Raw genomic sequence first — 26,408 nt, forward strand, 5'->3', positions numbered from 1 at the left:
TTTTGTTTCCTCCCCACTCCAAAACTCTAAATTTAAAATTAGTAAATTTAAAATAGCAATTTGAGCTCAGAATCACTATTCTTTAATGCACCAACATAGCTAGTTAGTAAACAGACATTCTCATACTTAGAATTAGACAAAGTTTTAGTTTTTCTATGAAAGAGTTAAATGTGAATTTTTTTGTTTGCTATATCACAATTATTTTGTTCAAGCAATTTGGAAAAGAAATAACCTTTTTGTTTTATATCATTACAATCATTAATGTTTTAGCATATCACAGGAAGCAGATCAAGACCATTTAAAAAAAATTTCCTCTTCAAACACACATTCATCCACATATACTTAGATCACAGTTTTGTTATGTTCTTACCGGTAAACATGCCTCTGACTATAGCAAAGAAAAAAACCAACAGGAATTTCCAAACACATTTTCATGCTGATTCCAGTGTGCTTCACTGGATACCTTTTCTATACCTGCTTCATTAAAGGTTTCATAGCAGTGCTGCAGCACTGGAAAAGGACGGAGGGCTTAGAATCGCTCGCTAAAATGCCACCTCAAGGCCTATAGGCTATAACAAATAACCAAGACTCAGAAAACAGCAACAAGCTCAAGATGGCGATGCAGTACGACTCCCGCAGCAGCAGCCAGTAATAAGGAAGGTTATTCAATCCCATTAGCCTTTTAGCCCAAAGAACCCCTCCTCCTCCCACTCATTCAGGCTTTCACTTACCCTTCCTCTTGGCCTCTTCACTGAAGACATTTTTGGCGTCAGACAAAGGCTTGCCCTCTGCTTTTTCACCACCCCAGGCAGTGCTCAAGAAAAAAGCATTGAAAGAAGATTCCTAAATGGCCTATTTTGCAAGCTGCAACCAAGAGATGCACAACCCTCCACAAATACACATTTTGATTTATCAACACATTCCTGCCTTGGCAAGTTTATATCTACTGTTCATCCTGTTTAGGTATGATAAAGGCTGTAAATGCTCCTAAAAAGCCGAGTTTCCTCAATAGCTGTAAGCAGATAGCCAGATTCCAACAAAGCACAGAAAGAAATGAATGCACAAAGCATCAAAATGCATCAGCATGAATATTAGAGATGTCGTTAAAAATACTGACTCCTTCTGCGGAAGTAGGCCAGCAGATGGTGCTACCAGTTATTATTCCATTAGACTCTGCAATTTAACCCCCAATGGACTGTTCTTCCCTTCATGTAACACATTAACTCTCACTTTGCCATTTTCTGTATAAAGTTTTTCAAAAATATGCATAAAAATCCAATTTTAGAAAATCATCTGGAAACAAACACTGATAAAAATGACTTCCATGTGGCTGTCACTACTATAAAGAAAATCCAATGTAATAATTACTGAAGAAAAATGCTTCTCCACCAAACAGAATATAAAATATTTAAAATGCTGAATTAGCTGATGAATAGAACTTCAAATGAACAATTAAAACAGTGAGCCTCTATGAAACTGGATAGTCTCTTATGATTCCCATAACAAAAAGCTAAGTGTTACTTCAAAAATAGAAAAAAAATGAGAAAAAAACAGAAATGAAACTTTTCCTTTTGTTTATTTGAATGAATACATTTATTTTCATAACATAAAAAACTCAAAAATCTTTCTTACTTTTACACTTCGTAGTCTTAACTGATAAGTTTTTCAGATAAAAAGGAGGTTTTTCTCTTTTTGTTTTTACTAGAAACAAATAGCTATCCAGTCAATTTGACTACTGCTACAACTTTTATTTCTACTTTTTAAATTGAAATTATTTTAGTAAGCAATGCTTTCCTTTAGTTAGCTGAAGCAAAATTTAGCTGCATCAAAAATCATGCTTATCTTTTTCGTTAATGCTATTTTTTTCCAACTGTCACATGCTACTCTGATAACATTATCAAAGCTCACTGTTCTTTTGGTTTTCCTTTTGGGCACCAAAGGTCAAATAGAATAATACCATGTGAGCAGTAGTCTAGAAAAATCAATCTGAGATATTAAAGGCAAAAGGCCACTAATGACAAGAAAGAGATGGTACTGATTTAAAAAAAACAACACTAAAGGAATATTGTAACATTAATAAGATAATATAATTAGTACTTCCAAATGTCAGACATTATTCTAAATTCTAATACATTTTAAATGTATTAACTAATTTAATACTGAATAAGTAGGTAATGGTAATGATAATAGCTAGGCAAGGTGCTCACCTCTGTAATCCTAGCTATTTAGGAGACAGATCTGAGGATCTCTGTTCAAAGCCAAACTGGGCAGTCTTTGACTCATGTATAAATATAAAAAATAATAAGAAGAAACCATTGCAAATCACAATGTATCATATTAAGAGCAACGATGAGAACTATATGGAAATCTTTACATACTATAGGTTCAGTATTGGGCAAACTCAAGAATTTATATTATTAGGGGCTGGGAATATGGCCTAGTGGCAAGAGTGCTTGCCTTGTATACATGAAGCCCTGGGTTCGATTCCCCAGCACCACATATATAGAAAATGGCCAGAAGTGGCGCTGTGGCTCAAGTGGTGAAGTGCTAGCCTTGAGCAAAAAGAAGCCAGGGACAGTGCTCAGGCCCTGAGTTCAAGCCCAGGTCTGGCAAAAAAAAAAAATTTATATTATTAATGCATTCTCAAATCAAAGGTCATACTCTAATAGCAAGCTATGATGTTACTAGGTCCAGACTAGCAACTAAAAATTGAAACAAAGCAAAATGGAAAAGGATATGGTATATAACCTTATGAATGTGCCTCACACATTTTAAGGAATAGGAGAGAAGGCTCACATGGCTACTATACATCTCTTAAAGAGTAGAGTTCCCCTACTAAGAGTAATGTTTTAAAAATAGTACAAAGAGGGGCTGGGGATATAGCCTAGTGGCAAGAGTGCCTGCCTCGGATACACGAGGCCCTAGGTTCGATTCCCCAGCACCACATATACAGAAAACGGCCAGAAGCGGCGCTGTGGCTCAAGTGGCAGAGTGCTAGCCTTGAGCGGGAAGAAGCCAGGGACAGTGCTCAGGCCCTGAGTCCAAGGCCCAGGACTGGCCAAAAAAAAAAAAAAAAAAAATAGTACAAAGAAGTAAAAGATTTCTCATACTAGGCAGATATAATTCCTCAAAAAATAAAGCACTGAAAAGTAATGTTCAAAAACATGTATAAAGGGAATACCAAAATTGAGAGACACAGGGTAAAAAAAAGACAAACAACTACAAAAGCAATACTTGCAAAACTGTTTGGTGTAAGTGAACTGAACACCTCATGGGGGGAAAGGGAAAGGGGGAGGGGGGGTTGAGGGACAAGGTAACAAACAGTATAAGAAATGTATCCAATGCCTAATGTATAGAACTGTAACCTCTCTGTACATCAGTTTGATATTAAAAATTTGAAAAAACAAAACCAAAAACATATGTATAATGGCTTCAAAAATGGTTTCAAAAATTTGAGGGGACTCCCAGGTTTTCAAGCCTGAGAGACTCCATGAAATATAAAATAGAACAGACATAAACAAGCTTGGGGGCTAAGACTGTAACTCCACGGTAGAGCTCCTGCCCATGCAAGGCTCTGAGGTTGGGTTTAATCCTGAGGACTATAGAGGGGGGAAGAAATTTCCTACAATATAATATAACAAAAGCCAGACACCAGTAGCTCAAGCCTATAATCCTAGATACTCAGAAGGCTGAGTTCTGAGGATTGCAGGCAAGAAGCCAGCCATGAAACTCCAATTAATCACCAAAATTGCTGGAAGTGGAGCTAAAGCTCAACCAGTAAGAGCACTAGCCTTGAGCAAAACAGCTCAGTTACAGCCTCAGGATGACTTCAAGCTTCAGGGGAGACACACAGACACAAACAGACACACACACACACACACTTTATTTCTCAAAAGATAATTCACTAGCCATTTCAGTTATCCTAAACAGTATCTACTGAGCATGTATACTACTTTTAAATTTCCATGTTTGAAAAACAGAAAGAAGGCCTTTACTTCGATATTCATATGAAATCAGCTAGCTACAACAAACCAGCTGTATAATTTTGGTAATGTGTGTAAAACATTAATGATTTTTAAATTTTTTGTTTAATAAATTTTTTTCCCAACTGATAATGAAGGCTTGCTTTTCTTTGGGGTGGGGGTCAGTCCTGGGGCTTGGACTCAGGGCCTGAGCACTGTCCCTGGCTTCTTTTTGCCACTTGAGCCATAGCGTCACTTCTGGCCGTTTTCTATATGTGGTGCTGGGAAATCGAACCCAGGGCTTCATGTATACAAGGAAAGCACTCTTGCCGCTAGGCCATATTCCCAGCATACTCTGCTACTTGAAACACAGTGCCAATTCTGGCCATTTTCTGTATATGTGGTGTTGAGAAATTGAACCCAGAGCTTCATGTATACAAGCAAGCCCTCTTGCCACTAGGCCATATTCCCAGCCCATGAAGACTTGCTTTGGAAGACGGGGGTTAGGGGGTGGGGTGAAATAAAATGAACTAGGAGCAAATTAGGTCAACTTCTTTTTTTTTTAGTTTTGCCCTTAGTTTTTAGTTTTTGCCTGAAGTGATTGTTGCACTTCACTATCTTCACATGTGTGAGTTGCCACACTTACCAAACCTGAATAAGTTAATACTCCAGTTTTTATGTTAGCTAAGAACAGTGGCAGGCACTGGTGGCTCACACCTGTAATTCTAGCTGCTCAGAGGACTGAGATCACAGGATCATGGTTCAAAGCCAGCCTGGGCAGAAAAGTCTGTGAGACTCTTATATCCAATGAACTACTCAAGTGCTGAGGCTCAAGTGGTAAAGCACTAGCCTTGAGCACAGAGAGGCTCAGGGACAGCACCCAGGCCCAGAGTTCAAGCCCCAGGACTGGCAAAAATAAATAAACAATAGCTTTTCTTTTAAGTATTATAATCTTTTGGTTTTTTCTTGGTAGAGGGTTTGAGCTGGAGTTGCATGCTAGCCATGTGCTCTACCACTTGAGCCAGACCTCTGGCCCCTTTTTGCTCTGGTTATTTTGGAGACAGGGTGTCTTTTTTGTCCAGACAGCCTGAATCACCATCCTCCTGATTTTAGCAGTGAAGTGAAGTGAAGTGAAGTGAAGTGAAGTGAAGTGAAGTGAAGTGAAGTGAAGATGACTGACTGCAGCCTTACCCAGCTACTTATTGAGATGGGGTCTCTGGAACATTTCTGCCTAGGCTCCCTCGATTTTCCCAATCTCTGCCTCTCAAGAATCTAGATTAGGCTGGGAATATGGCCTAGTGGTAGAGCGCTCACCTCACATTAAGCCCTGGGTTCAATTCCTCAGCACCACATACATAAAAAAAAGCCAGAAGCAGCACTGTGGCTCAAGTGGTAGAGTGCTAGCCTTGAGCAAAAAGAAGCCAGGGACAGTGCTTGGGCCCTAAGGTCAAGCCCCAGGGCTGGCAAAAAAAAAAAAAAAAAAAAAAAAAAAGATAGGAAAGAATCTAGGAGTACAGGTGTGAAGCCCCTGGCCCTAGCTAAGTATTAGAATCTTGATTTTCCATAGGTATACTACTTAATACCTTTTAAGTACAGTCTATAAATTAATCAACATTCAATCCAGATTAGATGTTCCAAATAGATATCCAAATAGTCTAAAATGTTCTTTTTGAAAACATAAAACATTATCACCTAGTTTATAAGAAACAGGATAAAAGGACATGTTTATTCAGTCAGCAAAATGATATAATTAACAAAGTTCAGAATGTGGGAAACTGTACAGGACAAATGATTCAATATCTTCCTCAAGAAAATTATTAGAAACAAAGAAAGAACCATAGATTAAAAGATATTTTTAAGGCTGGGAATATGGCCTAGTGGCAAGAGTGCTTGCCTCATATACATGAAGCCCTGGGTTCGATTCCCCAGCACCACGTATATAGAAAATGGCCAGAAGTGGCACTGTGGCTCAAGTGGCAGAGTGCTAGCCTTGAGCAAAAAAGAAGCCAGGTACAGTGCTCAGGCCCTGAGTCCAAGCCCCAGGACTGGCAGTAAATAAATAAATGAATGACGTTTTAAGACTCATATTAATAGCAGGATTTAAAAGGAAAAAAGGAAGAAAAATTTATAAGACCTATAAGCCCAAATGTAATGTGTGAACCTTGTTTCTATAATGACCTGAACATGTCAACTATAATTTATCATATTATTAGAGTAGTTTGTATCACTTTTCAATGATTCCTCAGGATCCAAAAATACATTTCTAAAACATCAAATAATAAGACTAATTTCACTACCTTCTGATAAAGTTAAATATGTTGAGTTACAAAAAGCTATGCTTCTTTAAGCATTACTATACTTACTTCGATACTATGTTCAAAAAATAATAAATACAACTCCAATGGTAGGTCTGAACTGGTGGAACCATGATGTTTCTCAGAATAAAAAGAGAAAATGTAAGCATGCCAACTGAACCCTTCCAAAATTTATCTATCAGATAGATCCTTTCTATCAGCTTGCCTAAACCTCTCTAGATAAATAGTCCCAGTTTAAATTTGTGAACTGGTGCCATCTGGTGTATCTCCTGGCTCCTTACTACTGTTTCATCTCAGCTTAATATCTCTTTAGCAACTCCATAACTAATTCTTAAATTAGCCCCATTCTCAATTTTTAATATACAAAAAAAAGGCTGATGGCAAAATGAAAACCTTACAAGATTCAATCTATAAATGGGCATGCATGTACACACACAATGTTAAATAAGTGGTACATGCATTAATGGCAGTTCAGATAAAAATACCAGAATATTAAACAAATATGGAGGGAAGCTGTATAGATGGTATTATGGCACACACTTTGATAGAGAGATAGGAGGATTGAGTTCAAAGCCTGTTTGAAGTGAGGTCTTGTCTCCCTCCCCTACCTCCATCACCAACTCCTATAAAAGCTGGGCACTCTCCAGTGGCTCTCTGTAATCCTAGCTACTCAGGACACTGATGAGATCTAAGGATCACGGTTGGAAGCCTGCTAACAGCTAGAAATGGAGATGTGGCTAAGTGGGTAGAGTGCTAGTCTTGAGGGGGGGAAAAAAAAAGCTCAAAGACAGCACCCAGGCCCTGAGTTCAAGTCCCAGAACCTGCACAAACAAATTCAGGACCCCAGATATTCTTGCACAGGCTGACTTTGATTCTCAACCTTCCAGATCTTACTATAAGAATCTCACAGACTTTCTTTCCTGGGATGACTTTAAAATGTGATCCTCAGATCTCAGCCTCCCAAGAAGTAAGGATTATAGGTATATGCCAGAGGAACCTGGCTATAAACATTCTTAAAATTACAAGATTGTAAGAGTAACAGATTAGTGGTTGTCAAAACTCAGTCAGGGTAGGAGAGTAGCGTAGGAGGTTACAGCTATTATAGCATAACACCAGGAACCTTAATAATGAAGCAAATTAGGCTACATCTTGACTACAATAAAACTCAAAGATGATAAATACATAAACCTAAAGGTGATAAAATTCCATAGAAATACATGAGCCCTAGCCAGGCACAGGTGATTTTCACCTGTAATTCTGGCTACTCAGAAGGCTGAGATCTGAGGAGACTGAGGTTCAAAGCTAGCCCAGGCAGGAAAATTCTAAAGACTTTTATCTTCAATTAGCTACCAAGAAAAAAAAAAAGCCAAAAGTGGAGCTGTGGCTCAAATGGGAGAGTGCTAGCATTGAGCAAAGCAGCTCAGGGACAGTGCCCAGGCCCTGAGTTTAAGCCCCAGAACAGGATGAAAGAAAGAAAAGGAAAATGGAAGGACAATGAAAAATCCATGAGCCCTGATTTCAATTTTTAAAAAGAATACAAGGGGGCAAGGAGTGGCTTAGTGGTAGAGTGCTTGCCCAGCATGCATGAAGTCCTGGTTTGGTTCCTTAGTGCCACAAAAACAGAAATGGCTGGAAGCGGCTCAAGTGGTAGAGTGCTAGCCTTGAGCAAAAGAAGCTCAAAGACTGTGCCCAAGCCCTGAGTTCAAGCCCCAGGGCTGGCAGAAAAAGTACAAACACAAACTAAGGAAATTTAAAACTGATGGACTGTATCAATTCAATTTCTTGTCTGTGGTATAATGTGCTCTAGATTTCCACTGGGGACACAGTAAAAAGTAACTGATAGAGAAAGTGCTTTCAGCTTCTCTGAGCTGTAAGCTCATATATACTTTTTTAATAACTAAAACAAGAAATAAGCTGCTATACATTCTACAGATGCAAGGAAATAAGCATTGTCAACAAATTCTGGGTGGAAAAGAATAACCTAAGACTCAGATGAGATGCAATCTCAGTTAACACTGGCATCAAACCTATGAAAGTTGAGAAGAAAACCTAAGCTGTAACCAGACATTTAAATCAAGAAAAGTCTGAAACAATAAATGTGTGCTATCTTGAAGCATTAAGCTAACATGTGATAATTTACTATACAGAATTAGAAAATAAATACAACACACACTTAAGACTAAACTAACCTACTTCTGGGGCCTGGGAACATGGCTCAGTAGTAGAGTACTTAAACAGAAAAAGCAGGAAGCAGTGCTGCAGATCAAGTGGCAGAGCACTGGCCTTGTGGAAAAGCTCAGGGACAGTGCCCCCGCCCTGAGTTCAAGCCCCATGACTGGCAAAAAAAAAAAAAAAAAAAAGAAAGAAATACTCTATTTCTGGGTATACAACTAATATAAACACATGCTAAGGTTCAAATATGCAAAACTTTTCTATGAATGGTGGTTATCCTTGGAGAATGTTTAAATCTTGTATTCATTTGCTTCTGAATAACATAGTCATCATGATCTCTTTCAAGTTTAATCTCCTATTCTCAAATACTTGTTTACTTTTCACTTTTGGTACCAGTCCTGGGACTTGAACTCAAGGCCTAGGCACTATCCCTGAGCTTTTTTGTTGGTGGTGTTGTTTTAGGCTAAGGCTGTGTCACGTGAGCCACAGATATGTTTGACTTTTTATTCCAGGAGTAACTGAACTATTCAAGTTTTTAGATATATTCTACTGAAAATGTTACTGTTCTACTTGTCTAGAGTTCTTGCCATAGGTTAAATATGTCACCCAAATTTCATGTGGTAGAAAATTAATCCCAGAGCTATATACTAATGACATTTGAGAAGTCAGGCATTTGGAAGATGAAGGAATTATGAAGGATGAATCCATTCATGGATGCAAAGGTTCTCATAGGATTAGTTTTATTATAAAAATAAAATAAAAATAAAAATATGGTATAACAACTTAAAAGAAGAAACTCTCCTGGCACTGGTGGCTCATGGCTGTAATCCTAGATACTTAGGATGTTGAGATCTGAGGATCTCAGTTCAAAGCCAGCAGGAGGTTCAAAGCTAGTCCAGGCAGAAAAGTCCATGAGACTCTTATCTCCAATTAGCCACCAGAAAACTGGAAGTGGCATGTGGCTCAGGTGGTAGAATGCTTACACACATGAGCTGAAGAGCTCAGGAGCAGTACCTAGGCTGAGAGTTCAAGCCCCACAACTGACAAAAACAAAAAGCAAAACAACCCAAACCATCGTCTCTCTGACATGCTTGCTCGATCTCACTCTGCCATGTTATGATGGATCACAACATGCATCCCTAATCAGATGCCAAACAGCTATCAGTACCCTGTCCTAGAACAGTCTCCAGAACCTGTGACCCATATAAGCCACTACCGTTTGTAAATTACTTAGTATCAGGGGTTTTGTTATAATAACACAAAAGTGACACAACATTACCCTTTCTCCAAAATGTGGTCTGCTTGCTGTCTATTCAGGCAAAAAGATGACCAGTTTGAGACCAACCTGAGATACAGAGCAAAATACTGCCTGAAACAAAACCAAGGGCTGGGGATGAATCTCAATGATACAGTGCCTTCCTAACTTGTTCAAAGCTTTTGGATTCAATCTTAGCATAATATAAACAACATAATAAACATAAACAACATAACCTCCAAATCTAGGTTTTTGTCTTGATACTCTTTCCCGTAATCCCAAATAAGTCTCTGAAGTCCTGTCTTATGACTGTAAATGTTTAAACAGGTCTGTTTCCAGATTTCTGGATGCTATACTCTCATTCATACTTTCAAGAGTCCATGAAATAAACTGACATGCTGAATTGAAACCCCTTTGTACAACCAGTTAAAATAATAAAAAAATAAATTTATTTTAAAAATTTAATGTAACATGTGGCTAGATCTCCTTAATCCCTAATTGGCACATTTCCACCTCTCACTTCAACCTTTCTTCCTTATTTTAAAGGAACAGTAAGACCATGAAAAGATGTACAACATCGTTATCCATCAGGAAAATAGAAATGAACCACTGGTACATGAAATGACATGAGTAAATCTAAAAAGATATGCTCAATGGAACAAATACGAGAAAGTACATACATATGAAATACATATGGGATCTAAAACTAGCTCAGCTAGGTGTGGCTCCAAGGGTACCTTGCCAGGCAAGCAAGCAAGCCAAGCAAGAGAGAAGCCTGGAGTTCAAACACCAGAGCCAGGGGAAAAAAAGTAATTAATTAAAAATAAGCAAAACTAATCTATCATGACATCAAGTAAATCAGTGATTGCTGGAGATGAGGAAAAAATTGCTTACAAAGGGATGCCAGGGAACCTGAAGCTACATGTTTTTATAACTTGATGGTGGCAATGACTACAAAGGTACATTTACTTGTCAAAACTCACCAAATTACATTTTTAAGTACATTTTGTTTTGCATCAATAAAATTGTGCCTCAATAAAAAGTGATTTCTCAAATACTTAAAGTACATGTGTATGTATCAAGATCAATTTTACTCTCACTAACCTATTTATAACACTTATTAGTTTTAATTATTTCACTCAAATTAAAATTAAATTATACTACCTAGTTTCTGTAATTCATTAAGTTACCATAAGTGACAACATCCAAATGAGAAAGTATTTATTTGCTAACAACTTACTGCGCAGAAATAGAACAACACTCTGGTTAACAAAGAATATACGACTGAATGCTGTCCACAAAAAAATCTGACTTTCTCATTAGAGAAATGAGACTGTATATGATGTGCTTATTAATCTATGAGAAAACAAAACAATAATCACAGACTCAAAACTAACTGTAAGAGCTTCAGTATACTAGAGAAACAGAAAATGAAACTGAATGAACTGGATTGGCAAAATTATAAGCACTTAAGTCATTGTTTCCTTGACAGTACAAAATAATTTTGTAACTTGAATAAGAAATTACATTATTGCCTATCTATCTCCACTACTCCAGACAGAAAGCAATATTGTAAATGGCTATAATAAGAAATTAGCAATTCGTCCATCAGGTCATCCCAGGAGGCTCTAAGACTAATACGTCTGAGGACAAAGGTGGGCTAGAAGTTTGTTGGTTCTGTGGTAACCTGTTCTACATGGAGATAGGATGAGGGGGAACCACAATTGAATATGGCACATTTAGGATACAGAAGAATATTTTTATAAGGTTAATATAATAAATACAACATTCAAGTATATCCTTGTAATACATTCAAAAAACAAACATTAGATATAAATATTTATCACCTCTAAGTATTAGATACTAGAGAGAAGTATTATCACCTACCATCCCATAAGAGGTGGAAAAAATTAGTCAATGAATGCATTAATGCCTCTGACAAAGGGCTATCAAAATATTTCACTATTTTAGCATTGGTTTACCATAATCATTCAGAACACTATATTAAAACCAAATTAATAAACAAAGCAAATACTGGTACAAATAATGTACTGAAATTCTTGAACAAAAACAGAACAAAATAGGAACCAAATTATCTAACACAGAAAAATATCTTCAACAAAAATAATAGCTAATCTAGTTCTGTGCTGATGGCTCATGCCTGTAATCCTAGCTACTCAGGAGGATGAGATCTGAGAATCCCAGTTCAAAGGCACACCAAACAGAAAAGTCCCTATGAAACTCTTATCTCCAAAAAAAAAAAAAAAAAAAAAGTACAAAACCAGAAGTGGAGCTATGGCAAGTGATAGAATGCTAAGCATTGAACAAAAGAGATCAGGGACAGTGCCTAGCCACAGAGTTCAAGCTCCAATAACAACAAAAAAGGAAAACAATCACAAAGCAATTATCTAGATATGTCATATCTAGAATGTATAAAGAATACTGCCAGGGGGCTGGGAATATAGCCTAGTGGCAAGAGTGCTTGCCTTGTATACATGAAGCCCAGGGTTTGATTCCCCAGTGCCACATATATAGAAAATGGCCAGAAGTGGTGCTGTGGCTCAAGTCACAGAGTGCTAGCCTTGAGCAAAAAGAAGCCAGGGACAGTGCTCAGGCCCTGAGTCCAAGGCCAGGACTGGCAAAAAAACAAACAAACAAAAGAATACTGCCAGGGGCGGAGAATATGGCTTAGTGGTATAGTGCTCACCTTGCATGCATGAAGCCCTGGGTTCAATTTCTCAGTACCACATAAACAGAAAAAGCCAGAAGTGGAGCTATGGCTCAAGAGGTAGAGTGCTAGCCTTGAGCAAAAAGAAGCCAGGGACAGTGTTCAGGCCCTGAGTGCAAGCCCCAGGACAGGCCAAAAAAAAAAAAAAGAATACGGCCAGATGCCACTGGTTCACACCTGTAATCCTAGCTACTCAGGAAGCTAGATCTGAGGGTCATGGTTCAAAGTCAGCCTAGGCAGGAAAGTCCCTGAGACTCTTATCTCCAATTAATTGCCAGAGAACCAGACGTGGAGCTGTAGCTCAAAGTGGTAATCAAAAGAGCTCAGGGACAGCACCTAGGCCCTAAGTTCAAGTCCCACAATTGACAAGAAAGAAAAAAGAATTCCTGTAATTCAGTTATAAAAAGACAATGCAATTTAAAAATGGATAAAAGAGGACTGGAGATTTAACTCTAGGGTAGAACACTTGTTTAGCATACATAAGGCTCAGGGTTTGGTCCCTAGCACCAAAATAAATAAATAAATAAAAAGATATCACCAAAAGTGAAGATACACCTGGCTACCAAGCCCATGAGAGATTCTTGGCATCATTACCTACCAGGGAAAATGAAAATGAAGCTACAATATTGCAACTCCTAAGATAGGTACAATAAAGAAGGTATGTAAAAACAAGTGTTGGCCAGGTGCTATTGCATCATGCCTGTAGTCCTAGCTATTCAGGAGGCTGAGATCTGAGGATCAAGGTTCAATGTCAGCTCAGGCAGGAAGGTCTGTGAGACTTGTACCTCCAATTAATCACCAAAACAAAAAACAAAAACAACAACAACAAAAAAAAAACACCCACAAAAAAACCAGAAGTAGAGCTGCAGCTCAAGTGGTAGAGCACAAGCCTTGAGCAAAACAAGCCCAGAGACAGCACACAAGACCCTGAGTTCAAGCCCCAGGAGGATCAAAAAACAAAAATGGTGGGCAAGAATGGTGAAATGCTGGCATGCAGTAGAAGGCACACAGAAGGTTAAATAGAATTATCATTATGACCCAGTAATTCTAGTCATAGGTATATTACCCAAGAGACATCAAAATGTCTTTAGGAGTCTTACACATAGCACTCATAACCACTAAGAAGGAAAGATATTTATCTTGTCAACATGTAAAGCACATATATATGTATATACACATATATACATACTCATACATATATACACACATGTGTATACACATACATACATATATACACCTCCATACAATAGAATTGTATGTCAGTCAAACAAAATACCATTCCATGTTACAACATGTAATGAAGCTTGAAAACATGCTAAGTGAAAGAAATCTATCATAAAAAACTACATACCATAGGATTCTATTTATTTATCCAGAATAAGCAAAATAATAGAGGAAAAAGTAGACTGTTGATTACCTACAGGGGGTGACAGGAGAAAAAGAAGAGGAATAGGGGTCTTTGGGAGTAATGAGAATGTCTTAAAATTGATACTGATCATAGTTGCACAACAGTGAAAATACTGAAAACCAATGAATTGTATAAGTGTGTGAAGTACATCTAGACAGACCTGTTATTATAAAAATAATGAATCTAATGGAAGTGAAACAACTTTATTCTTATTGTTTACCTGAGGATTACACAATTAAAATAAGTTTACATTACTCTTACAAAATATTGTTATGAGCAACTAATAAAATGGTGTCCTTTTATTCTTTTCATGCATTATTTATTTACTCACGCAAATACCAATTAATTTCCTTGTTAATGAAAAACCTGTAAGACTTTGAACATAATAAGATCCAATCAAAACTTGTAACTTTAAGTTACCTAATTATATGGTAAAAGTAAGACTACATAAAGCACCAAGGATAATTTCTTGGTCAAAAGTAGAACATGACATATTTGTTCTCTTTCTTTTTTTGTCAGCTGCAGCACTTGGACTCAGGGCCTGGACACTGTCCCTGAGCTCTTTTGTTCAAGGTCCGTACTCTACCACCTTGAGCAACAGCTCCAATTCCAGTTTTCTGGTGGCTAATTGGAGATAAAGTCTCCTGGACTTTCTAGCCCGGGATGGCTTTGAACCTAGATCCTGAGATCTCAGTCTTCTAAGTAGGATGACACATGTGAGCCACTGGCTCATGACGTATTTTCTAAGTTTGCTATATAGTAACCAGAACCTTTAAGTGCTTATAGTATTCTGAATATATGTTATATATCAATCTTGAAAGTCTTAGAACATATGGAATTTAACATACTCATTTGTTTCAGTTAAATTTAAAATTTCATGCAAATAAAAACAACCCTGAGATACCACCTCACCCCAGTTAGAATGGCCTATACTCTGAACTCAGGAAACAACAAATGCTGGAGGGGCTGTGGGGAAAGAGGAACCCTTCTCCATTGTTGGTGGGAGTGCAAATTAGTACAGCCACTTTGGAGAACAGTATGGAGGTTTCTCAAAAAGCTCAATATAGACCTACCCTATGACCCAGCCATACCACTCCTAGGCATCTATCCTAAACAGCAAAACCCAAGATATCAAAAGGACATTTGTACTTCCATGTTTATCGCAGCACAATTCACAATAGCCAAAATTTGGAAACAACCCAGATGCCCCTCCACAGATGAATGGATCCAAAAAATATGGTACTTATACACAATGGAATACTACATAGCGATTAGGAATGGTGAAATATTGTTATTTGCAGGGAAATGGTCAGAACTCGAACAAATAATGTTGAGTGAGACAAGCCTAGAACACAGAAAACAAAGGGGCATGATCTCCCTGATATATGACTGTTAACAAAGGGAGATGGAGAGACAGTAGAGACCAAGTCTGTGAACACTGTATATGTGCTTGATACATTGTATACTGCATATGGGTCTACCTGACCTAGACAAGGGATGGGAAAACAGGTTGTAAGATATCACAAGAAATGTACACAATGCCCTACTATGTAACTGCACCCTCTTTGCACAGCACCTTGTAAAAAAAAAAAAAATTTATGTTCAATTGATAATAAAAAAAAAATAAAAAAAAAAAAAAAAATTTAAAATTTCAAGATCACTTCTTCTTTTCATAATAACCAGATAACCGGGGCTGGGAATATGGCCTAGTGGTAGAGTGCTTGCCTTATGTACATGAAGCCCTGGGTTCAATTCCCCAGCACCATATATATAGAAAAAAACCAGTAATGGTACTGTGGCTCAAGTGGTAGAGTGTTAGCCTTGAGCAAAAAGGAGCCAGGGACAGTGCTCAGGCCCTGAGTTCAAGCCCCAGGCATGATTGGCCCAAAAAATAAAATAAAAAACCAGATAACCAGGGGCTGGGAATATGGCCTAGTGGCAAGAGTGCTTGCCTCGTATACATGAAGCCCTGGGTTCGATTCCCAAGCACCACATATATAGAAAATGTCCAGAAGTGGCGCTGTGGCTCAAGTGGCAGAGTGCTAGCCTTGAGCAAAAAGAAGTCAGGGACAGTGCTCAGGCCCTGAGTCCAAGCCCCAGGACTGGCAAAACAAAACAAAACAAAAAAACCAGATAACCATAATCTCTCTTCGGGGATGATGGTGGGGAGAGAGAGGATTGCTGGAATTTGAACTGAAGGTTTTGAACTTGCTAGGAAAGTGCTCTATCTACCACTTCAGCCACATTTCCAGCCCTTTTTTGCTTTGGCTTTTTTTTTTTTTTTTTTTTGGCCAGTCCTGGGCCTTGGACTCAGGGCCTGAGCACTGTCCCTGGCTTCTTCCCGCTCAAGGCTAGCACTCTGCCACTTGAGCCACAGCGCCGCTTCTGGCCGTTTTCTGTATATGTGGTGCTGGGGAATCGAACCTAGGGCCTCGTGTATCCGAGGCAGGCACTCTTGCCACTAGGCTATATCCCCAGCCTGCTTTGGCATTTTTTGAGACAGAGTCTGAACTTTTTGACCAGGCTGGCCTCAGATGATGATCCTCCCACCTACATCTCCCTTGTAGCAAAATGTTGGATCAGTGGCATGGCTCAGCTGATAGAGCACTTGCTGTGAGCCAGAGAGAACTCTGAGTTCAAGCCCTGGTACACACACACACACACACACACACACACACACACACACACCCAGCATGGATGGAGATGAGAATCACAAGCGCACTTGCTGTGAGCCAGAGAGAACTGAGTTCAAGCCCTGGTACACACACACACACACACACACACACACACACACAGCATGGATGGAGATGAGAATCACAAGCGATATGGAAGCCCTGGTACGTACACACACACACACACACACACACACACACACACACACACACACACACCCAGCATGGATGGAGGTGAGAATCACAAGCGATATGGAAGCCCTGGTACACACACACACACACACACACACACACACACACTCACACACACACCCCAGCATGGATGGAGATGAGAATCACAAGCGATATGGAAGCCAAATCTTGCTGGACCCACATAAGCCCGTCTCATTCACAGATACTTGGCCAAGCACAGTTGAAAAGTAATATGCTTTAAACCAAACAAAATATACAAAACAAAACCTTTTAAATTACTGCATGTGCATTATGAAATTCATTTGATGCAGAGAGGTATATGGTCAGCCTCATGTTATTTATTAGCAATTGTGTTTAAACCATTGTGTCATCTGAGTATTTTCTTTTTTTGTTTGTTTAGGTTTTTTTCCTTCTTTATTGTCAAACTTAAGTACAGAGGGGTTACAGTTTCATACTTAAGGCAAGTACATTACTAATCCAACTTGTTCATCTGAGTATTTTCTTGACCTTAGTTTTATGGGAAAAAAAAAAACCCTCAAAAAAGAAAAGAAAAATAGCTGGGCACTGGTGACTCGCATCTGTAATACTAGCTTTTCAAGAGACTGAGATCTAGGATCACAGTTCAAAGCCACCCCAGGCAGGAGAGTCTGTGAGACTCTTATCTCCAATTAACCACCAGAAAACTGGAAGTGGCACTGTGGATCAAGTGGTAGAGCAATAGCCTTGAGCTGAAGAGCTTAGGGACAGTGCCAGGCCCAGAGTTCAAGCCCATGTCCGACAAAAAAGAAAGAAAGAAAGAAAGAAAGAAAGAAAGAAAGAAAGAAAGAAAGAAAGAAAGAAAGAAAGAAAGAAAGAAAGAAAGAAAGAAAGAAAGAAAGAAAGGAAGGAAGGAAGGAAGGAAGGAAGGAAGGAAGGAAGGAAGGAAGGAAGGAAGGAAGGAAGGAAGGAAGGAAGGAAGGAAGGAAGGAAGGAAGGAAGGAAGGAAGGAAGGAAGGAAGGAAGGAAGGAAGGAAGGAAAGGGCAAAATAAAGGTGCTCTCCTTTAAAAAAAGGAAATTGAAGAGAAAATTTAGATTTGTTGCAAGGCAGCATGTCTTTAGCGCAACTTGGGTGGCTTTACAGGAAATGTAGACCTGTGTCATCATACCCAGCTTCAGAATTTATCTTTTGGTGAAAACACTGAGTAATTTTTTTCTTTTTGTACTTTGTTTTTTGAGAGAGGGTGTCACTGTATTAACTCAGGATATGTCATATAGATGAGACTGACCTCTGACCTGAGATCTCCTGGCGTCTTCTTTGTGAATATAGGCATTATAGGTGTGTACCACCATGCCCAACAATAACTTATTTTTCATGTTTGTTTTCTATGAGTCCATTGATTATAACAATTACCAAATACCAAATTAACAAAAACTTATCACAAAACATTACTTTTACACAGGCTGCACAAACCTGTCTTAAAGGTTTGTTTATAATTTACATGTAATAAGTATCTTTATATTGAAGGGGAAAAAATTAAGATATTTTAAAAAGTAAGAGAGCTAGGCATCTATTGCTTATGTACAGAATCCTAGCTACTCAAAAGGCTGAGACCTAAGTATCAAGGTTCAAAGCCACCCTTGGCAGATAAATCTGAGAGACTTACCTAAATGAACCAGCATAAAAGCCAAAAGAAGATGTGTATCAAAGCCATTTGATGCTCTGCCAAGAGCATCAGCCTTGACCAGAAAAGCTAAGGAAGAACATGAGGCCCTGAGTTGAAGCCCCAGTACTAGGGGAAGGTGGGGAGGGGGGGAGTATCACACAGTACTCCATATACATTATTTCTACTTCATAACTAAAACAAGCACTAAGATTTAGTCATACAAAGCAGCAGAAAATATTTGTCATAAAAGAGTAATACAAAGCTTAGAATGTGATTTGTTCTTCCAAAATTTCTTTGCTCCAAAGTTTAGATGAAGAAAGCTAACATTTTCTCTGTGCATGTTGTTGTATGCATACTAACAATGAGAAATACCTACAATAGCATCCTCCCCAGCCACTCCCCCTTCAAGAGGGTTCCCACAGCATCCTGGTTCCTCTTTTCTTTTACTTTTAAAAGTGGCAAAATTCTAGAGTCAGATATAGAAGTGATCTTGGCAATACTCATTACTTTTAACAACTGAGCTAGGCATCAGGATAATCTTAAGGTATTTGAAATTATATCTGATCAGATAAGGCGATGTTTCAAAATACTCTTTAAACATCCAATATCTCACTGTAGTTTTCTAGACCTCTGAGTAATTTTCAACTGGTAAATTATGAGACTTTCAAAGATTTCCAACCAGTTAAATTAAAGAGCATCTATTTAGACAAAAAGCATATGTCACTACTCTATTATTTTTTTAAATCTTTCAATTTCTCTATGTAATAATGCTATTTCAAGTAGGAGAGTTAAAGAAACTTAATCAAAGTAAGGGGGGAAAAAACCCAGAGTTTTTATTCTGTTGATTCTAAGGAAGCAATGTAATAATGTAAAAACTTATTAATATAACATTTCAGGTGTGGAATATCTATAACAACTGTCAGAACATGCCAGAAATTAAATAGGCAAAAATTGTAATTCCTCTACCAGAATTTGTCATAGATTCCACTGTTTAAATCATCTGAACATCATATACTTAGAATATATGACCTCAATACCTATGAAACTGATAGGTAATCCATGATAATAATCACCATAATAATCCTACCATCCAATCTCTCCTCTTTACCTCCACAATAAATGAAACCCAACGTCACTTTTTACCCTAAGAATTAATAGAAAACTTGGTTATCAGACTTTGTTTCAAAGGTCAAGGAGGTATTTCTTAAGTTTGGGGCATATTTACTTTTTTAAAAGGATGAAGAAATTGAAATTATAAAGAAAAGTCTGCTTCTAATGGATCTGAAAAGAATTTTAACCATGTATACTGGTATTAGAACCAGGAAATTGAAAGGGAATACCAAAATTGAGAGACTCAGGGTAAAAAAAGAAAAACAACTACAAAAGCAATACTTGCAAAACTGTTTGGTCTAAGTGAATGGAACACCATATGGGGGGAAAGGGAAAGGGAAAGGGGGTGGGGGGAGGGGGGTATGAGGGATGAGGTAACAAACAGTACAAGTAATGTATCCAATGCCTAATGTATGAAACTGTAACCTCTCTGTACATCAGTTTGATAATAAAAATTTGAAAAAAAAATTTTCCTGACAAATTATGTATCCACATGCTAACAAGAGACTAGATTACCCTACATTCCAATTGTACAACAACAGTTCTTATTATTTTTTAAAGCCAAGAAAACACAATAAAATGCGATTTAAAAACAATAAAATGACAGGAAAACAAAATTACACTTAACTAAGTTTATGCCTTACAATGTCAATTCCACAAAAGACAAAGTGATTAATCAAACTACTCAGACATCGACATAGAAAGTTGGATAAATAACTCTCAAGTTTAATTAGCGAAATGATTCCTATGGTCCTGATGAACATGATTGATCTTCTTCCAGTAGGGGGAGCAAAATCACATACTTAAATCACAAGGGATCCGTTTAAGTGCCTTTTAAATATACCTAAGTACGCCTTTAATAAATCTACCCAGACATTTCAAAAAAATACATGTTGAAAATAGTATATGCAATAGAATTGAAGTAAACCTAATGGGAAAATCATAAGCTTAATTGTTTTCAAATACCTTAAGCTTTCAAATAAAAAACTAGTCCTTAAATATTTAATTTCAAGAACCATGGTATATTACATTGTCTACTAATTCTCACACATAACCAAGGTATTAAAGCATTTATTAAACAATGCAACAAGATTCCAGAGAAATATAAAATATTACATTAAGATTTTGATTATAAAACTAATGACAAAATACAGAAAAGTAAAGCATAACTATACTATATCTGCTTTTTCCACTTATATTCTTTAATGTTACTTTTTCTTTTTAAAAGTATAATTATAACAGTAATTACTAAGTACTTAACTATAAACGAAAGTACTTAACTTTACAAGGCGTAATCCTAAGCACTTTTATGTTGTAACTGTTAATCCTTCCCAAATCCCTATTAGATTCTACAGCAATTACTGATTTTAGAGATAAAGAAAAAGAAACATACAGAAATCATGTAATTAGCTCAAAGTCATGCAGCTTAATATGAGGAGCCAAAGATTCTTACCCACATGGTCTAATCCCAGAATCTGAACTCCAAATCACTTTACTGTGATCTTAACTTTATATAGTGCTTTCACCCTATATCATTAAGCCTTTTCTCAGTGTTAACCTTCAAAGTTTTTAAAATATTTATAATAGTCCACCAAACACAGAAATAATAAGCTATGCTGTTTATAGCTGTCCCCTATAAACGTAGTAAACTATCTTTCAGTGTATTACTTTTGCTATGTTTAGGATTCTGTAACAGTCCATTAGGCTGCTTTTCAGAATATATTTACAAATTATAAGAAATCTATGAAACTACCAATTTTACCAAAACTTGGATAGCATTAGCATTAAAATTTTTTTATTATTAAAGTTGTATATTATACTAGTTGTGTTGAGTGTTTTTTTCTTCTTTTGAATTTCATCCTATGTACTTTATCTAGTTATTAACTGAGATGGTTTGCTAGTCGATTTATATGAGCCTTTATGGACATAGTTGACCTTCATATTTATAAAAAGTTTCATCTATTTCTGTATTATTGTTTTTAAGGTTTTATTTTTTATAAAACCTGTTAAAAGTAAACTTAGCTAGGTGCTGGTGGCTCATGCCTATAATCCCAGATACTCAGGAGGCTGAGATGTAAGAATCTTGATTTGAAGAGAGCCTGACCAGGAAAAGTTCATGAGACCAGGAAAAGTTCATGAGACTCATTTCTCCAGTAAAAAAGCCAGAAGTAGCACTGCGACTCAAGTGGTAGAACGCTAGCCTTGAGCAAAAAAAGATCAGGGACAGTGCCCAGGCTCAGAGTTCAAGCCCCAGGACTGGCAAAACAAAAAGTAAACATAAAAGCAATAAAAGAGGTCTTAAAACATGTAATTTTTAAACCAAAGTTAGTTTACTGCACTGAAAACATCAATAAATCACTTTCACTGACTGTTACTTTTGTTTGTGATACTGGGGATCAAATCTAGGGCCTTCCACATGCTATAGGCAACCACTGAACTATACATCCCCAGCCCTTCAACATGTTTAAAGTAAGATAAATATGTCAAAACATACACACTTGGGCTGGGAATGTGGCTTAGCGGTATAGTGCTTGCTTTGCATGAACGAACCCTGGGTTCAATTCCTTAGCACCATATAAACGAAAAGCCAGAAGTGGTACTGTGGCTCAAGAGGTAGACTGCTAGCCTTGACCAAAAAGAAGCCAGGGATAGTGTTCAGAGTCCCAAGTCCCAAATCCCAATCCCCATATATGCGCCTACACACACACACACTCTCTCTCTCTTATACAATTGAGAAGAGGAAATCGTGATCAGGTTTTATATAAAATTAACTTAATGAGTAAAAGCACCTTTTAGCTCAAATTGATAAATTAAAAAAGAAAAAAGACTACATACCTGTCGCTGTAAACACAGGCGATTTCTGTCGTGTAAATGCTGATGACTAGAAAAGGATGAATGCCAACTCCGAGCCTGATATTGCAACTGAGTATGAGCCATATCAGAAGGTCGTGTTACAAGATGGGAAGTGAAGTGTCGATCAAGGTCATGATCCAAAACATGATTTGAATTATCTTGTCCAAATGTTGACTCATCAAATTGAGGAAGAAGACCCTCCTGAAGAAGTTCCTCTGGGTCAAGTCCTGTGAATGGCTCAGTATGAGATCCCACTTGGTGAAGTAAATTCTCTTCTAAAGTTGAAAATCCATTAGTTTCTACATGATCACTGAAATGGCTCATTTGAGCTCCTGAGTCAACAGGATCTTGGAAGTTCATGTGCACAGGAGATAATTTTGAATTGCTATAATTACCCTGAGGATGTGACGAATGCAACATTTGGAAATTATTTGAATTTAATGATGTACTGGGGTTTAGGATATGCTGAGTAGATTCTTGCTTGATTCTTCTATGAGGTGAAAAGGAATTACTTCCAGTAAAATCAGATAAAGTCTGATTTGCATGATTAGGTGCAAGAACTGCAGAGGAATGAAGGAGACTATTGGGTGATACATGATTACCGGGAAAGGAATAATGTGAAGAAAACTGCTGTGAATTGCTGACAGAACAAGAAGTCATATTTGGAGATGATCCATTAAAATTTCCTTCCTGATGATTGTTGCACTTGAGAAAGTGTACTGAAGGGTTTGATGTTTGAGAAAAATGCATTGAATGAGATGGTTGTGAAGCAGATGCATTAGTAATTTGTGGTGGGTGATTTACATTGACTCTGTGTGGACCAGCAACACTAACATCTATAAAATTTTTAGATTGGCTAAGAGAATTCTGCCCCGGATTAAGATTATTTCTGTTCTGTTGTGAGCGTAGTGAAGTACACTGTGTTTGTTGGTCATTGGCCTGAAATAAGGCAAAGTCATGGTGTGCCACAAAGCTTTTATTTTGATGCATAGAGTGTGAATGTCCTTGTTGGTGAAAAGGAGATCCATTTTGATTAGAAATGTTAGGAGCTGTCTGATGGCCCCACATTGGACTGCCATCTGCTACATCTGGAAACAAACCATTGGGTTGGTTTGGGGGGTGGATAGGAGAACAATTAAACTGAGAATGTGGAGACAACATATGTTCAGCTGGGCTTCCAAAAGATTGGTTAACTTGGTGAAATTTCATTGAATCAAACTGATTTAACTGTTCAAAATCAGTCATCTTCTGATGTGTTGGAGTACTTTGAACATGGTTCAATGAGTCTATGTGCAAAGGTTCAAATTCTGCACCCAAGTTCAATTCATCAACTAGTGAGACAGGTCCTGGTTGTACAAATGCATCATCTGACAAACCTTCTAAAGTCTCACCAAAAAGATTAGCATCATCAAAAAAGTCCATGATTGGATCTGTCATCTTCAAAATTCAGTAACAGTTTGGACTGTTAACTCCAAATGGAGCTTATTCAGCTTGTTTGTAGTAGGTATTATTGACCCATTTCCAAAGGTTATCCGCTAACCCAAAACAGGCCAATGTTCATTATTGCTCTCCGTAATGTCATACCACAAAGTGTCAGAATCCTAGGAAAAAAAGAAACTTTAATAATAAGTATTTATTAAAATTACATTTAAAATAGCTTAGGTACAGAATTTCTAATGGATTAACTGCTAGTAGCTCATTAATATTCTCTTCAAGGAAACAAAGGCCCTGTAGTGGATAGGAATATATAGACTTAAAAGCATTAATATAGCTGGGCATTAGTGGCTCATGCCTATAATCCTAGTTACTTAGGAGGCTGAGACCTCAGATTGCGATTCGAAGCCAGCTCAGGCAAGAAAGTCCATGAGACCCTTATCTCAAACTACTCAGAAAAAGCTGAAGTGGCACTGTGGCTCAAGTGGTAGAATGCTAGCCTTGAGCACAAAGAGGCTCAGGGACAGTGCCCAAGCCCTGACTTAAAGTATCAAGACTGGGCTGGGAATATGGCCTAGTGGCAAGAGTGCTTGCTTTGTAAAATATCAAGACTGTCCAAAAAAAAAAAAACAACAAGGCAATAGTGTACATTACATGGTTCCGAAGTGTACATAGCATGAGAAAAGAATGTAAAATAAGCCTAGGAATAGTATGCCATATGCCTTACTGTCCCATGGAAGTCATTGCTCCCCAGAATGATACTAGGATGATAAAAAATAACTAATCAAAGCAACGCACCAGTGGCTCACATGTGTAATCCTAGATACTCAGGATGCTGAAATCTAAACATGGCAGTTCAAAGACAGCGTGGGCAGAAAAGTTGATAAGACTTATTTCCAATAAACTACTCAAAAAAAGTCATAAGCGGAGCTGTAGCTCAAGTAGTAGAGTGCCATCCTCAAGCAAAAAAAGCTCAGAGACAGGCCTCAGGCCCCAAGTTCAAGTCCCAGGACACACACACACACACACACACACACACACACACACACACACACACACACGAAAGAGAATACGGACAATTAAATTTTCCAGTTATAATAAATTTCATATGTGCTCCAATAAAGGCAAGCAACAGAGGGTATCTAATGGGAAAATAAAATACACAAGATAGTAATCAGCCTTAGTTATGAAAATAAGTACTAAATATGAACTGTGAAAAATGCCTATAAAATCCAGTAAGCCATTAATTCTGATTTGAACAGTTTGTTCTATAACTGACACCGTTCTATAGTTGACATGTGCTTATGAAATTCCTTAGATTTACTGTCTCTAGGTTCTAGTAAATGTCTGTATCATTTGCCAACTGCATAAAAACATCCTGTCATTCTACTTTGTGTACATTTGTTTGTATGTGATATTTTGAAATAGGGTCTAACCATGTTACCCAAACTGGCCTTATGTTCTCAATCCTCCTATCTCAGCCTCCGGAGTACTGGAATCATAGGCTTGTACCATCATACCTGGCATGAGGGTAATTTTAACTTATTACCTAATTAAGCAAGTGTTCCTAGACAGTATCAGCATATCTAAAACATCTTTGCATAAACTGTAAAAGTCCTTGCCCCCAAGATGAGACTCTAAGTAAATGATACCTTGAGTGGGAAATGTACACTGGAATAAGAAAGACATATTATATATTAAATAAAATATAGCAAATGTGCCTTAAGAGAACTATAAACTCATCTGTGAATTATGAAGGAAAAGAGCATACTTTACTAGTTATTCAAAAAATTATTCTTTTTTTTTTTCCAGTCTTGGGGCTTGAACTTAGGGCTTGGGCACTGTCCCTGAGCTTTTTGCTCAAGGCTAGCACTCTACCACATTGAGCCATAGTACCATCCCTGGCTTTTTCTATTTACATGATACTGAAGAATCAACCCAGGGCTTCATGCATGCCAGGCAAGCACTCTACCACTAAGCCAAGAAAATGCTTCTCTGAGTAGGTAGCATTTGGAAAGATCCTTATAAGGGGTTTAGAAGAATAGACAATGAGTTTAAAAATAAAAACCTAGAAGGAATTAAGTACATGTTTAGGAAACAGTATTCCCACTGGAGAAGGTACACAAAGCGGAAAAGGTAGAAAGTAAATCCACGTAGAATAAATGCAGAAATACAAACTTGAATAATGATATAGAAGAATTTATCAATGTTGCCCATTAAAATACTATAACTACCCAGGTGCTGGTGGCTCTCATCTATAATTCTGGTGACTCAGGTTGCTGGAATCTGAGCATTGAGGTTCAAAGCCAGCCAGGCAGGAAAGGGTGTTGAGACTGTTGTCTCCAATTAACCACCAGAAAACCCAAAGTGGAACTACTGCTCAAGTGGTAGAGCAATACCCTTGAGCAAAAGAGTTCAGGGACAGCACCCAGGCACTGAGTTCAAGTCCCACGACTCCCAAAAATTAAAAAATGAATGTCAATTTCCTAGATAAAGATTACTAGAGCATCCATATTACAAGAGCACACGAACACTCTCATAATTTTTTTTGACCACTAAGAAAACACTTGCCATGAGTAATGAAGTGACAATAAAGGATAAACACAAATGTTATTTTTTATATAAAATCCAGTGGTTTATGTATGCCCATTCATTATATACCA

The 26,408-nt window shown here is 37.7% G+C and overlaps 1 protein-coding gene across 11 annotated transcripts in view; it reads right to left on the reverse strand.

Annotated features, from left to right (window-relative positions):
- Chd9 (chromodomain helicase DNA binding protein 9) overlaps nt 1-26,408 on the reverse strand; it is a 208,453-nt gene that overhangs the window by 100,543 nt on the left and 81,502 nt on the right. For 8 of the 11 annotated variants that reach the window (XM_048355606.1, XM_048355609.1, XM_048355607.1 and 5 more), the window contains exon 2: nt 22,294-23,912. In XM_048355606.1, coding sequence (XP_048211563.1) covers nt 22,294-23,748 — 1,455 coding nt within the window. In that variant the 5' untranslated portion in view covers nt 23,749-23,912. Of the gene's footprint in view, nt 1-370; nt 698-731; nt 1,352-22,293; nt 23,913-26,408 lie in introns of those variants that run through there. The other 3 variants (XM_048355611.1, XM_048355610.1, XM_048355612.1) reach the window with 2 other exon arrangements.

This window comes from Perognathus longimembris, chromosome 10 (genome assembly GCF_023159225.1).
Source record: "Perognathus longimembris pacificus isolate PPM17 chromosome 10, ASM2315922v1, whole genome shotgun sequence".
NCBI classification, from domain to species: Eukaryota; Metazoa; Chordata; class Mammalia; order Rodentia; family Heteromyidae; genus Perognathus; species Perognathus longimembris.